Source organism: Hylaeus anthracinus, unplaced genomic scaffold, assembly GCF_026225885.1.
Source record: "Hylaeus anthracinus isolate JK02 unplaced genomic scaffold, UHH_iyHylAnth1.0_haploid 11997, whole genome shotgun sequence".
Taxonomy (NCBI): Eukaryota; Metazoa; Arthropoda; class Insecta; order Hymenoptera; family Colletidae; genus Hylaeus; species Hylaeus anthracinus.
Window position 1 is genome coordinate 4,387,220 of NW_026534344.1, and position 14,649 is coordinate 4,401,868.

The 14,649-nt window shown below is 32.6% G+C and overlaps 4 protein-coding genes across 6 annotated transcripts; 3 read left to right on the forward strand and 1 right to left on the reverse strand.

The window, feature by feature from the left end:
- The first annotated feature begins 334 nt into the window (after positions 1 to 334).
- On the forward strand, positions 335 to 2,594 carry LOC128889342 (protein-L-isoaspartate(D-aspartate) O-methyltransferase). The gene is made up of 5 exons (XM_054146891.1): positions 335 to 1,044; positions 1,119 to 1,258; positions 1,351 to 1,576; positions 2,028 to 2,113; positions 2,186 to 2,594. Exons 1-5 carry the CDS (start codon positions 984 to 986, stop codon positions 2,357 to 2,359), a joined length of 687 nt encoding a protein of 228 aa, XP_054002866.1. The 5' UTR covers positions 335 to 983; the 3' UTR covers positions 2,360 to 2,594.
- LOC128889337 (equilibrative nucleoside transporter 3) lies at positions 2,449 to 6,211 on the reverse strand. Its single transcript, XM_054146883.1, has 11 exons — positions 5,565 to 6,211; positions 5,213 to 5,365; positions 5,043 to 5,124; positions 4,797 to 4,975; positions 4,601 to 4,695; positions 4,471 to 4,521; positions 4,160 to 4,392; positions 3,557 to 3,794; positions 3,408 to 3,493; positions 3,123 to 3,322; positions 2,449 to 3,054 (listed from the first exon to the last, which is right to left on the reverse strand). Exons 2-11 carry the CDS (start codon positions 5,356 to 5,358, stop codon positions 2,943 to 2,945), a joined length of 1,422 nt encoding a protein of 473 aa, XP_054002858.1. The 5' UTR covers positions 5,359 to 5,365; positions 5,565 to 6,211; the 3' UTR covers positions 2,449 to 2,942.
- An 804-nt stretch (positions 6,212 to 7,015) lies between these two features.
- On the forward strand, positions 7,016 to 9,939 carry LOC128889335 (T-cell activation inhibitor, mitochondrial). 2 transcript variants are annotated; one of them, XM_054146880.1, is made up of 8 exons: positions 7,016 to 7,272; positions 7,348 to 7,462; positions 7,693 to 8,087; positions 8,170 to 8,482; positions 8,558 to 8,658; positions 8,701 to 8,862; positions 9,023 to 9,154; positions 9,221 to 9,939. In XM_054146880.1, the coding sequence occupies exons 1-8, from the start codon at positions 7,250 to 7,252 to the stop codon at positions 9,453 to 9,455; spliced, it is 1,476 nt and encodes a 491-aa protein (XP_054002855.1). In that variant the 5' UTR covers positions 7,016 to 7,249; the 3' UTR covers positions 9,456 to 9,939. The 2 variants fall into 2 exon arrangements, with proteins under 2 accessions (XP_054002855.1, XP_054002856.1); XM_054146881.1 differs by having other exon boundaries at positions 7,019 to 7,272; positions 8,719 to 8,862.
- Positions 9,940 to 11,544: 1,605 nt separating this feature from the next.
- On the forward strand, positions 11,545 to 14,550 carry LOC128889328 (engulfment and cell motility protein 1). 2 transcript variants are annotated; one of them, XM_054146870.1, is made up of 7 exons: positions 11,545 to 11,840; positions 11,968 to 12,261; positions 12,339 to 12,767; positions 12,849 to 13,265; positions 13,337 to 13,774; positions 13,854 to 14,160; positions 14,222 to 14,550. In XM_054146870.1, the coding sequence occupies exons 1-7, from the start codon at positions 11,712 to 11,714 to the stop codon at positions 14,401 to 14,403; spliced, it is 2,196 nt and encodes a 731-aa protein (XP_054002845.1). In that variant the 5' UTR covers positions 11,545 to 11,711; the 3' UTR covers positions 14,404 to 14,550. The 2 variants fall into 2 exon arrangements, with proteins under 2 accessions (XP_054002845.1, XP_054002846.1); XM_054146871.1 differs by having other exon boundaries at positions 11,548 to 11,840; positions 14,240 to 14,550.
- Positions 14,551 to 14,649: the final 99 nt, after the last annotated feature.

Sequence of the window (14,649 nt, forward strand, 5' to 3'; positions counted from 1 at the left end):
ATCGACACCATGACAGTTGAAGATCAGTTCGAACGAATTTCAAATGAAGGATTCTACAAAATCAAAATTTTGATTCTACAATCGGTGTGTTGCAACCATTTCTCGTTCTTTTGGTTCTTAATATCGTAACACATATTCCGTATATTCTTTTTTGTAAAAAGAGTTTAAAATACATTAGAAAAATACTAAAGACGATTATTCTACAGTTGTTAACTTTACCGACTAGATTCTTTTGAATAGTGATTCATAAACTTACGTTTCTTAATCATAGAGTGCGCTGCAAAGCACTAATTTTTCACGAGAACGTAGTACTTCAGTTCAAAGAACTCAAATCTTCATAGACTCCAATCTAGCTTATATCTTGTCAGTGACAAAAGCAATATTGACATAGATATCAAACAATAATAACGTATTGACAATGTAACTAATACAAAGATTGTAGTGTAATTAATGAGCTACTGAATCCAAGTTTGTTATATCCATGATCATATACTGCAATCTCTTTTATTTGAAGCTTTAAAGCAACAGTTTAGCAGATGAAGTAAAGCACACATATTGTGCTCTCAAATTTAGTGTGTCGCACTTTATTCAACGTAACTGAACGTAACCAAAACATAATTGTTACGTTACCTGCAAGTGAATGTAAAAAAATTGTGTTTGTGTGAAAATTGTATATTTAGACGTGATTTCGAGTCCTATGAAAAATTGCACTTTCAATCCACCTGTTACTCAATATTGCTCAAGTATTCGTAAAATTACTTACATCACAAATTTATTCTTTCTGCTTGACTTTTTTAGAACGTAACCTATAATTTCATTAAATTGACAAATTCGTTAAAGTTTACTAGTGATCTCGAACATTTCAAGGAAAAAATTGTCGAGTGCCTTGAGTCATAAAATTCGGCCTCAAAATTCAGTCCCAAAACTTGCCGTGTTTTATTTTTGTACTAATAAGTTTATTATTTTCGGTATTTGCATATGAAATGGCTTGGTCTGGTAGGTTTCATGCAAAAAGTAACAGCGATCTTATACAACATCTTAAAAGTAAGTGTTGTAAATGGAATTCTCTTATAAAAAAAAAACAAACAAATTTGAAGGTATTAATACTTTTATGTTAGGATCAAGAGTAATTAAATCTGAAAGAGTCTTTGAAGCAATGTCTTCGGTAGACAGAGGAAATTACTCTCATCCCAGTTATGCATACGTAGATTCTCCACAAGGAATCGGTTATGGTGCTACCATAAGTGCTCCTCATATGGTATATTCCTTAATAATTAACATATGAATAATGTTTTTATTCATATTTTTTATAATTATTCCAAATTATCTGTACAAATTAAAATCTTTTAGCATGCATATGCTTTGGAAATACTTGAAGAGAAACTACATAATGGTGCAAGAGCATTGGATGTTGGATCTGGATCTGGATATTTGACTGCATGCATGGCAACAATGATAGGACCAAATGGTTTGACTATAGGTATCGAACATATTCCAGAACTGAAAGCATTTGCAGAGGAAAACATTAAAAGGGATAATCCACAATTACTTCAAAGTGGTCGTATTGAATTAGTTGGTAATTTCTTCTTAAATAATATAAATATATTGATATTCTTTTTCGATACAGCAAGTCCTCAAATTGCACAGTCTTGTACATAAGTGATTGTATTTCCTTGTACATATTTTGTGTGTACTTTACATATGAAAAGTCCTTGAATATCTGGTGTCTTTAACATTAGGAATGTATAGTCTGTGATGGCATATATTATAATTATGCTTGTAGATAGGTTTTGATGCTTAATTTCTTGAATTCACTAACATTGTGAAATCCCAGTCTATTGCATTCCAATAAGAAGGTAATTTAAAAAATGTGAGTGATTGTATTGATAATAGAAAGATCAAATTCAGCTAAGTTTTGGAACTACATAAAATTGTGTATCAAAGTACATTGTTGTAGAATTGTAGAAGTGGAGGACTTACTGTATGTCAAAAACCTTTCTTCTTTGTAAAACAATGTGATATTGTAGTTGGAGATGGAAGATTAGGATATCCTGAAAAAGCACCATATGATGCTATTCATGTAGGAGCAGCAGCTAAAGAAATGCCACAGGCTGTAAGAGATTTTTTTAATAATTCATACATATTTTAAACATTTATTTTAATAATTACAATACTGTCCATATAGTTGATTGATCAGTTAGCTCCTGGTGGACGTTTAGTATTACCAATGGGTCCCGAAAATTCAGATCAAACATTAGTTCAGATTGACAAAACAATGGATGGAAGAGTCAAGAGAAAGTCTCTTACTAGTGTTGTTTTTGTTCCATTGACTAGTAAACACAAACAGTATCCTTCATGAGATACATGCGTGCTCCAATAAGTGAGCATTTTTCTTATGTGTATATAATTAAAAGCAAACATTACACAAAAGACATAATTTTATTTGTATTTGCTACAATTCGTATAGACTATTGTCTTCAGTGTAACATATGTATATAATTTAGGAAATTTCTTTAGTTAATTTTTCCATGGGTTGAAACATTATAATTTATTGTATTCTGAATCCATAAAAATAAATACGTTCTTAAGATTTATGACTAGAATCATATTTCCATGTATAATCATTCGCAATCCTTATATGTTATATGTATATTTAAAATCTACTACATACAATTTTTTTTATTCTATATTGAAAACATTTTATACATTCACGGAATGGTCAAGTTGATTATCAAAATATTAAAAGAAATACTTAAGTAATACATGCAAAGTATCAAACATTACATTTATAAAGTATAAATTCATCAAATATAAAATAATTCCATTATTTTTTAGTTTAGCATAGTTGAATTCTGTGTGGTTCTATTTAACTCCAATATAAAATAGGCAGTGAGATTAATGTGCGGTATCATTTGAATATCTACTGCATTTAATAATGAAGATTAAATCACTTTGACCATGAGCACACTAATCGCAGCTCCTGATGTTAATCCCACTCCAAGGAATGCTCCCATCATAGCAGATGCCATCTCTTTTTCTTGAGATTCTACAACTCTGTTTAAATATTTTGTTAAAAATGTGATTGCGCTATTGATACATCTATTTAATATTACGATACTTACGTAGGAGTTAAAATAAATGTTAAATTGCACAGGTAGCCATTACTAATGGCAAACATTATAGTTATTAAAATATAATAAACATCCTTATAAATGTAAACTGGAAGATGATGTCTGGGTTGTGCATTACAAAATATGAGAGCTGGTACAAAAATGACTCTCATTACACTTAACAATACAACATACCACGGTCTGTTTTTCGGCTAAAAGAATATCAAACTATTTTATATTGCTTTTGTAATAAAAAGGATTAGGATATTAAAGATAAGTTATATGTTCTATACACACCCATTGCAGTATGCCCGATAATATTCTTCCAGCATAATCGCCGATACTAAAAATAAGATAAGTCACCACAGGTACAAAGTAGATATCTGTAAAAATATATATAAATATTAGAAGTTGATAAATCGTACAGTATTTAAGTATAGACTTACCATTCCATGCAGAACCCTTCCCTTTATATTGACTTTCTACTAACACTGTAACTGCTGGGTATACAGAAAGAGTTATAAAAAATACTAGAAAAACACTAACACCATAGTGCCAAATTCTCTTAACGATACGCGTATAAGATATTGAAGTACTTAGTGGAAAAGTTACTTCTCCAGTTATCGACAAATTCGTTTCTATGGTTCCAGATGTTTTTTCCAACATGTGATGTTTAAAATACCTCTTTAAAAAAATGTTAACATTATTCATTAGCAAAAAAAAAATATTTCACTTAAATGTTTCATATATAGCGGATTACAATTTGTATGTGACTGTGTCATTATCATAAGCCACTTATCACATATTATAAAACAGCTGTGCCAGAAGTATTATTGTATATTTGCTAGAATTTGAGATAGACAAAAGTGATCTGCAATGACGAATAGGTGACTAATAAAAATACCGTGTAGCAGTTTGTTTGCGATATCGAAAATTTTAGTCGTTCAACGTGAAATAGAATTTTATTTTATATTTTTATTATGTATTTACTATTCGAAATTCTGATTCAATTTTGCTCATCTCTGGCTGGAATAAGTTAAATCACTTACCGTATTTTCTAAAAGTATATAAGCAATCAATGATAAAAGTAAAATGATATCTCCAATGATAAAATATACTAGACCCGAGAGTATTGGACTAGCACCAATCCAAAGAGAACAAATTTCCGTGATAGCAGTAAATATGCCTCCAAGAGCTTGTCCACTTGACATAGCAGTTATATATTTTGGTGAAAGACGACCAACAATACCCATCAAACTTCCTCCAAAAATTGCACTTGCAGCTATAAAAAAAAGATGTTGTTACTACAAAATTACAATTTTTTGGGAGACTGATCTTTCTTTCTTACAACAATATGTACCATTTACAACTGCCACAGTGGTCAAAGTAATTGCAACAAATGCATCTTGCCCTAAAAATTAAATTGATAATTTAATTTGAAGAAAAAATATAAAATTTCATATTAAATGCTTAAATTTCTAGTAACTTACACTTATCCGTATTAATTTTAACAAATGCTGTTGTCAAAATGAACAACAACAATATTGTACACTGAGAGCCCACCATTCTCATTCTTAAAGGAACCCTATTATTTAAAATATATTTCCATGTAATGTAAAATCACAAAATTTGTACTTTTTTATATCTATTATTATTATTGCTGGATTTTTAGAAGTGCATACTTACTTTTTACTAATAAGTGCATTTACAATTAAGAAGAATGTATTTGGTATAGAACTTGCTATGCTTAAGTATGATGTGAAGCTAGCTTGTAGATCAGTTCTCTTCTCCAAATTTTCTACATGTGTGTAATTCAAATATTTTGTAGTATTTTCATTTATTTCTCTGAACTTGTACATCCAATACTATAAAATAAAATTAAGTACAAACATATATAATTAGTAGTATTAAATAGATAAATTTGTTACTTACATCATCAGCAGTAATGAAAAAACTCCATGGTATCAGGGTATTTATTCCAAGTAAATAAAAAACTATGTATGCAAGATTATACCTTAACAACAAAACAATACATAAGGTTATTAAGTGAGATAAATCATTATATAAAATTTTGTTTAGTACTATAAATACAAAGTTGTTACCTATCACAAGGTTCATATTGTTTAAAAAATGGTTTCTCATCAGGCACAGAAATATTTGGATCGTCAACTTCAGTTTCCAAATCATCTTCAAATTCACTGTCTGATGCACCCCCTAACAAGGGTTGTCTATTAATAGAGTACGACATTGCGAAGCTAAAAATATAAATGGTATAATTTTTAAATAACAATAGTAAACATTGTAATATAAAATATGTTTACAATAATATACCGAAAGTTCATATATAGTATTTAGAAGGTTTTATATAAAGATTCTTACAATCAAGACTCTTAAATTCTGTGATTTGTTTATAAACTACATATTTTAAACAGACTTTTATCACATTATACTTACAAAATTGCGTAAAAAGACTTCAAAAGAAGTTGATCAATAATACATTCGCACTTAAAACATCTAAATTATTTACATTTTGACAGACACGTCGATGTTTTATTTAGATATTGACACATATGACACGTGCAAGTGCTTTCCTAAAAACCATGTTTAGCGGATAGCGACTGTTGGACGATTGACAATTGTTTTAATCATCCACTGGTTTAGAGCCACTCAGGACTCCACAATGCATGTCAGTCATTACTGACCACCTGTGACTAAGCCACAGTCACAAACAAATAACCAATTAGACTGTAACAGTTATCGGAGTTATGTATTATATTTTCTATAAGTTCCTTTCTCCATTCCCTCTGTACATCTACACAGGGCCGACGTTAGAATTACTAGCGTCCCGACGCAATTTCTTCAAGATGTTTCTTCTAAGTCGCATTACAAGTTAAAAATAAATGAAACACGACTGTTATGGGCGGATGTGACATGAGTTATTGAAGTGGTAAGCAGAAATAGTCCATTTAAAAATTCATTTTCTATGCTTTAAACTAAAAAGCTTGTTAAATCTTTACGATACAGTGATTGGCTTGGCCGACTATCCAGAGAATTGTTCATTCATGCATCCATTTATCTCTACAATTCGTCCATTCGAACCAATTATAGTGGTCAAAATTACAGGTCTAATGTAATCGAAATAATAGTTTAAATAAAAACTAATAAAATTCCTGTGCCGCAAAAAGTTAATCAAATACCGACAGGTGATTTTCAAGATGTAATGTGTAACAATCAAAGGTGGACAAAGTTTCATTCGAATAATAAAACTACGAACGATATGTTTATTCGATAAATAAGTTATTCAGACCAGCTTGTATTTATCCATCGTGAAATATAATTTCCTTTTTACATTTCGAATTGTCGAACAAAGAACGGAACAGATGCATCTTATCTTTTATTTAAATATTCGTCAAAATTACAACAGAGTTAACAACGTAAATAATTTATGCGATATATTACGCTCGTAAATAGAAAAACTTTGTTTTCTTTTTTTTTTTGTTGATATGCCTTAGCGTCTCGTTTCCTTTCTTATAGAGACGGCCCTGCGCATACAGATGGAAAAACAGCTGGTTTCGTACACAATCAAATGTGACTGGCCATGTATGGGTGCACTGATAACACAATGCAATGCATTATGCACAAACATTACGTATAAATGAAACGTGAAAATTGTAATTTCTATTAACAAAAAAAAATTATTATAAATTTAATGTATGTATTTATTACACAATACTGTTGTTTCGCTAATCAAACGTAACTCTTTATTTATATTTGATGGCACGTCATGCACACATGTACATTATATATATATATATAATAACGACTATACGTAGTTCCCACCATCGATTAGGCAAAAAGAAAGAGGTTCAAGTCCAATGTTATACCGACTTTGCATACTGACATGGAGAAGGAACGGTCAGTAGGAAGAAGTTATATATTAAACATTTAGGAAGTGTAATACGACCTTAAAAGATCATTTTCAGCGACTAACGAGCTTACAGACTCGTATTCGTTAGTCGTATGTCACGTAGTAGGGTGTTTGTTTAGCTCGATGAGTGATAAATACAATGTTTATCGCGTCTCAGCTCGTAAACCATCGTGTGATATGAACGTGTAATGACATTACGGTAAACAACAAAATGATTTGTGCACTGGGGAGATGGTGAGCGAATTGGTTATAATTAAATGACGATAAAATAATTAGATCGTATGAGTATTTTCATTTTTCGTTTGACAGCTTCTACAAGAGAGATGCAGTGAGGGCTTTGAGTACGGGCGAAGTCTCCACCGCACTTCGACCGTTTTATTTTACAGTTCACCCTGATCTTTTTGGACAATATCCTACTCAAAGAGTAAGTATTACTCTTATGTTGAATAGCTTGTGCGAAATAGAATTTCTAAATAGTAAACGATTCCGATCGACTGCGCGTCGGCAACGCAGTTTATCGTTTGATTATATTTAAAACTATTTATAGAACAAAGGAAGTGCAATGATAATATTGTACATACATACTGACATAAACATTATTGACGTTTATATTTATCTATAAATTTTATTTCGAATGTTCTTTGAATTTTCCAGACGGTAAATGAAAATTCCTTGAAACAATTAAGCTCAATCATAGAAAATTTACAACAACAAAGACCCGTAAGGCCTACCACTTTGCCATTTTATTTACGCTCTAAAGATGAAAAAGAAGTCAAGGCTGGTAAATTCACTCTCGTAAAAATACAGTTAAAAGAGAAAGATCTGAGGCAAACTATACTCTCTATTTTGAAAACGTGCGATCTGCCAACTACGTTTGTAGATAAAATTGAAGAACCAAAGCCATCAGAATCTACAAAATATAGATCGAAATTCTGGCAAAGAACAGGAACAGCAGGGGAAAACATAGATTTTTCAGATTTAGAAGATGATCCTATTTATGCGTCTATTATAATGAAAAGAAAAATTAATTTAGAACCAGATACTCTTAAGTAAGATCAGTATCAAGCATATTTTCTTATTTAAGTAGATAAAACTTGTGTTCAAAACTTTAAATTGAATGTTATTGATTAGGGCATATTTAGAGAAACATATTAACGAAGTACATGTGAAGTTGGAAGCATGTAGGCCAATTCGAGAGGAAGTACAAAAACTAGAAAACGTATTATGCTCAGAATTAGGTTTAAAAAATATTACATGGGATTGTGGATGGAATATAGCTCATTATAGAGGCTGTTTACTAGCTTTCAAGGCGTTAGTTGAACATCATCCCAAACCAATGGAAGTATTAAAAAATAGAACGTTAGTATTTGCCAATGATACAGGCATTAGTCTAGAGGGAAGTGTTATGTTGAATTCAGGCGAAGTCAGAAACAATTGGCTCGATGTAAGAACAAATTGTTGATTTTATAGATTATTTATTAAATAAATTTTCATTTATTAAAGGGATCTTTTTTTATAGCTAATCAAAAACGTTCAAAAGCATGATGTTGTACTGTTGAGATTACCAGCTTTCGAAAAGGCAGTTTCACAAGTACTTCTTGACATAAAAGTTGGTCGACGGTGCGTAATACAATACATTAATTGAGTGACGGTAAGGCTCAGGGTACTCTTTATGTGCAGGAAATTCATGCCAAAGGTAATGGTTAGCCAGTACGAGCACCAACTAAGGCAGTTTACTACGACCCTCTCGGATTACCGAGGAAGACGAAGCTATCCAAAAGTGTGGCCAGCCAGTTTATCTACTTATGAAATTGTAATCGAAGCGTTAGTATTATCTGAAGTATTTAATATTTCATATGTAATGTATTTGCTTTTGGTTCCTATGTGAGTAAGTATCAAATAAAATTTAATTAGTACATTTGTAAGTATATTACAATATAAATTTAAAATGAAATATAAATAACAATAGAAACTTTATTTTCAGTGAAGCTGGCCCCTTAATGCTCTCTCCTACTGGACAGTTTATAGTTCCATCTTCGTGTCCAAGTTTTCTTTTGGTAAATTTTATTACTGAAAATTTAGAAGAAGCCACTAAAAGATTACATCACTATAATAAGTAAGATTATTTTGCAATTTGCTTTTAAAATTTTATGTCTTTGTATTATATCCTATTTTATTGCAGCGTAAAACATATAGAACACGAACTTCATGATAAAGCTGTTCAAGCATTGGGTTTGACTACCCTCAATAAGGACGATAGTATTACTCCAGATCTGATGATACAATGCTGCGAACGTTTACTATTGCACAAACGTGTTTTAGCTCCCCTGCTAGAAGGTGTCATGCTATGGGTGACACACTATTATTCAGTTATGAGCGACGGCGTTTTATGTATACCTTGGGATTGGAAACTTTAAGTTCCCATGTAAAGAATTCTCAATGCGTTTGTATTATTCTTTATCTTTATATTAGAATAACTGTATTGAACAAGTGTACAAATTATAACTAATGAATAATGTACAGATTATATGATAAATAAGTAATACATACTATTTTTCTGAGCAGTTTAAATATAAAAAAAAAATAGTAAATAGTGCAAAGTAAAATGACTATAGATAGTTCTTAATAATAAAGAAAAGAACAATGTATCTTAGATGATATATTTGCATGTTATCATTCTTGTACAATTAATCTTGACGTATTCCATATCAGTTTTAAATCAAAATGAATAACATAGATGTCCATAAGTAATTTGTAAAACTGCAATCAATCAAAACAAGAAAAACATAAATGGTTTTTTACTCGTTGCCATCGCTAGATGTATAAAGTTGTAACTTCGATTGTAAATAAGATCAGCAAATAAATTTTCTTATAATAAAGAACAAAGTACTTCTTCGGAGATTTTGGGTTTTTTTTTACTGAAATTCTCCTAAAGTTCTCTTACGTTCTCTTCAAAGGTCCTACGTCCTTCTAGAGTCCTTTTATTTCCTGCAAAGTCCTATTTCTTACATCGAAAAGAAATATCTCCGATCAAGCGATCAAGCTTCAAGTGAACATAGTTGTTACTGTAGCCGCTAGATGGCGCAGCTAGTATAAAATTACCAACATCCTAACACATAGCAATAACTCTAATTTTGATACGTACCCGAGATTGCTCGTGCTACCTCTTCGCATATCATGTTCTCCTAATACCAGGAGTAAAAATCCGACATTTCCCATCACAATTTTGAGCGGGGCGATTTGCAACATTGTTGAACTTGACGCTGCTCAAAATCAACAAAGTTGCAACTCAAAAGTTCGGCAAAATGTGACAAAATCCGAAAAATCGACTTGCAACATTGTTGAAGTCTCGAGCGGGGCAACATTGTTGAAATTTCGAGAGGAGTGACCCGCAGCATCGTTGGCTTTGCAACATTGTTGAAATTTCGAGAAGAGCGATTTGCAACATTGTTGAAATTTCAAGAAGGGCGATTTGCAACATTGTTGACTTTGCAACCTTGTTCAAGTTTCGAGAGGAGCGATTTGCAACATTGTTGACTTTGCAACATTGTTGAAAATTCGAGAGGAGCGATTTGCAACATTGTTGACTTGCAACCTTGTTCAAATTTCGGGGGGCGATTTGCAACATTGTTGGCTTTGCGACATTATTCAAGTTTCGAGAGGAGTGATTTGCAGCATCGTTGGCTTTGCAACATTGTTGAAGTTTTGAGAGGGACGATTTGCAACATTGTTGAATCTCGATACTTACCTCTTGTATCGGGAGAATGTGATGAGCAAAGTGGTATCATAATTTTTATTCGCGAAACTTTCCTTTTGTATCAGGAGATCATGATATTCGAAGAGGTGGAATAAGTTTTAATTTTAGCTCGAAACTTACCTTTGGTATCTGGATCACTTTAACAAAGAGGAGAGGTACCAGAGGAAGGAGGGAAAGTAAAGGGATATGTGCTATGAATTGAATAGAAGTGAAGGGAACTGTCGGAAGTTGTTAGGAGATCTTAGAGAGTGATGGGAGTCGTTCTAGGATTTTGGGAGATGTTAGAGGTTCGTCGGTTCGGTTGTTACCTCGTAGGCGCAGGTGTGACCCTGGTATGCGGCAACCTATACTAGCCTGCTTGTACGACCGGTTGTCACGTCGTAGGCGCAGAGGTGCCCCTAGTATGCGGCATCCTATACTAGCCTGTTCGTCGGTGCGGTTGCCATCTCGTAGGCGCAAGGATGCCCCTTTTATGCAGCAACCCATGCTAGCCAGTATGTCGGTTCGGTTGTTATCTCGTAGGCGGGGCACCCCTTACTAACTGTTTTGTTAGGTCGGTTGTCACCTCGAAGTTGCCGCGTGCTTGATTCCACAACTACTGTGATGTATATAATAATACTTGAAGAATTAATTGCAACTGTAATTGTATCAATTACTATTTTTTTTTTTTTATTAAAAGTCATAATCAAATAATAATTTAAGAATTTTATCCTAGAAAGTATATCGTTATTAATACTTTCTGAGTTGAGTTTTGTTTTGACTTATACAGTTGGGAAAGAATCATCATGGTGGCCGTTACGTTGTTATGACAAGGGATACGTCAAACTAGTAATATTTTTTAGAAGAAATTGGAGGGGCGCTTATTGTGTCGTTTTACTTTGTTCTTATATTTAATAATTGGTTTTTGGATCGCTTCATGTACACACAGACAAAAATGCCAGTGCAAAAGGATTCTAATATTGTGAAAATCGCTGTCCAAATGACGGATCAAGTACCACAACTCATTGAATTTAATCAAAAGCATCCGCTAACTGGAATTATTCAGGTACTTGGAGAATCGCACCGTTATATATTTGTTTTGACATTGTTTTAGTACAATTGTTTGACGTTAAAAATATTGAAGTTATAACTTATGAATATATTTAGAAAACTTAAATGGAAATTTTTATTAGGAACTGTGCAATGGATGGGGTCTCGTTGATCCTGAGTCGTATTCATTACAATTCTCTGAGAGTAATAATCAAAATTACATCACAGAAAAGAATCGTAATGAAGTGAAGAATGGCAGTATTTTAAGATTGGAGTTTTCCCCTTCTAAAACAGCTAGTGATATTCTGTCTAAACTCAACAATGGAACTACGGAGGAAAAGACTGGGGCTCTGCAAAAGCTGAGTACACTTAGTACAGACATGACATTTGCATTAGAATTTATTAACAAACAAGGATTAGCTTTGATTGTATCACAGGTATTCAATGCCTTGATAAACCATTCGTTATGATTGCTTCATGTTATTGTCTTCTAAATTTAAAATATTTCTCATAGGTAGAAGGAGAAAAATATAAAGGTAATGCACTCGCGCATTCACTTCAATCATTTGTAGAACTCATGGATCATGGAATTGTTTCGTGGGATATATTAGAAACACCATTTATTAATAAAGTAGCTAGTTATGTAAACAATCCAGCTGTAACCCAAGACACTAGTATTATTGAAGCTTCGCTTAGCATCCTTGAAAATATAGTACTGAATTCTTCTGGAAAGTATGGACAAGTTGAAAAAGAAGTGACTTTTCCCAATCTAGTGATGCATCTACAAAGTATGCGTCCACAAATACAACAAAATGCAATAGCTCTGATAAATGCCTTATTTGTTAAGGCTGATGTATCTAAGCGTAGATCCGTCGCTGCTGCTCTTCAATCTAAACAAGTTAGAAATGTGTTCTTGACAAACATCATACAGTCTACTGGTCAGGTACATGGTATATTTAAGTATTCTCATTTATTACGAGAAAATGTTCACGTAAATTTATTACAAAGCTTCTTCTTTACCTAGGTTGGTGCAGAAATGGCACATCAATTATATGTATTGCAAACGTTAATGTTAGGTTTGTGGGAACAACGAATGATGACAAAGATGGATCCTCAAGATCAAGAGGCCCATGATAATATTAAAGAGCTTCGAAAAATTGCTTTCGATACCGAAGGGATAGTTGGTGGAGATGTAACCGCTCGTAAACAAGGCCTTTATGCCAAGGATTATAAAAAATTGGGATTTAAATATGACATTAATCCTGCTCTTGATTTTACGGAAACGCCTCCGGGAATGCTTGCTCTAGACTGTATGGTTTACTTTGCACGTAATCATACCGAAGCTTATACTAAAGTCGTTCTAGAGAATTCTTGTAGGGCGGATGAACACGAGTGTCCTTTCGGTAGGACGAGTGTGGAACTGGTTAAGCTGCTTTGCGAAGTACGTGTTAAAAGTTATTTTAATATATATAATAATTTAGATGAGTTAGATTTATTATTAATTTTAATTAGGTATTACGGATTGGAGAAGCGCCTAGCGAGCAAGGTCAATCGTATCATCCAATGTTCTTTACGCATGATCATCCATTTGAAGAATTTTATTGCGTGTGCATAGTGCTATTAAACAAAACTTGGAAGGAGATGAGAGCCACGACTGAAGATTTTGTGAAAGTATTTTCCGTTGTTAGAGAACAAATCACTAGAGCGCTTCAGTGCAAGCCTACAGGACTGGATAAATTTAAAAATAAGCTACAACAATTAACGTATTCGACAATTACTAATCTTTGGCAACAAGAACGAACTAGTAGGGAAGAGTGGGAAAGTCATGCAACACCAATTGTTGAACTTAGAGAACAAATTACACCCGAAATTCTAGAACTCATTCAACAACAACGTTTAGGTTTTTTAGTAGAAGGCACTAGATTTATGAAGTACAGTGCTAGAGGACAGGTATCTATCTTTTTCCTTACAGAAAATTAATTAAATGGTAAATGCGCGAGAATTTATAACAAAACTGTAATTTACGCAGAGAATCAAGGATAAATTTTGGTATGTTCGACTTTCACCCAATCGCAAAGTATTTCATTACGGAGACTGTGACGAAAAATCAGTGCCAACAATTGACGAGCTCTCTACAAAGTTGGCTGTTGTTGAAATTCGAGGTTTATTGACCGGTAGAGATTGTCCGCATATGAAAGATTTACAAAGACGGAAAACCACACATCAATTGGCTTTTTCTTTAATTTTGGATTCTATAGAAGTTTCAAGTCTAGATTTTGTTGCCCCTGAAGAAAAAGTTTTCGATTACTGGACTGATGGCATTAATGCTTTACTTGGTATGTAGCGGTTAATATATATATATATGTAATGTGTAACTTTTTTAATAAATTCAGAAAGACAAAAATTTTTTTACAGGCAATAGGATGACCAGTAAAGAAGCAGAGAATGATTTAGAAACCTTACTATCAATGGACATTAAATTAAGACTTTTAGATGCGGAAGGAATTGATATTCCTCAAAATCCGCCTGTTATTCCTGACCCGCCACCGAATTATGACTTTTGTTACGAGTTGAAGTAAAAATGTAATTTACATTCAATGATCGCCATGACAGTTTTACGCTGGCGCGATTTAATTATTTCTAAAAATTAGGGCTTTAATATTTTATCCTAGATCACAATTTTTATACAAACGAATCATTCGTAGTATTTCCATTTGTATTGCCTCTATACAGTAAATAAGGTTTTCAATTATATAAATTGAATCCTGTAAGTATTTTAATTAGGAGACGCAGTATATTTTACCAAAGACATATTTTACATTTTA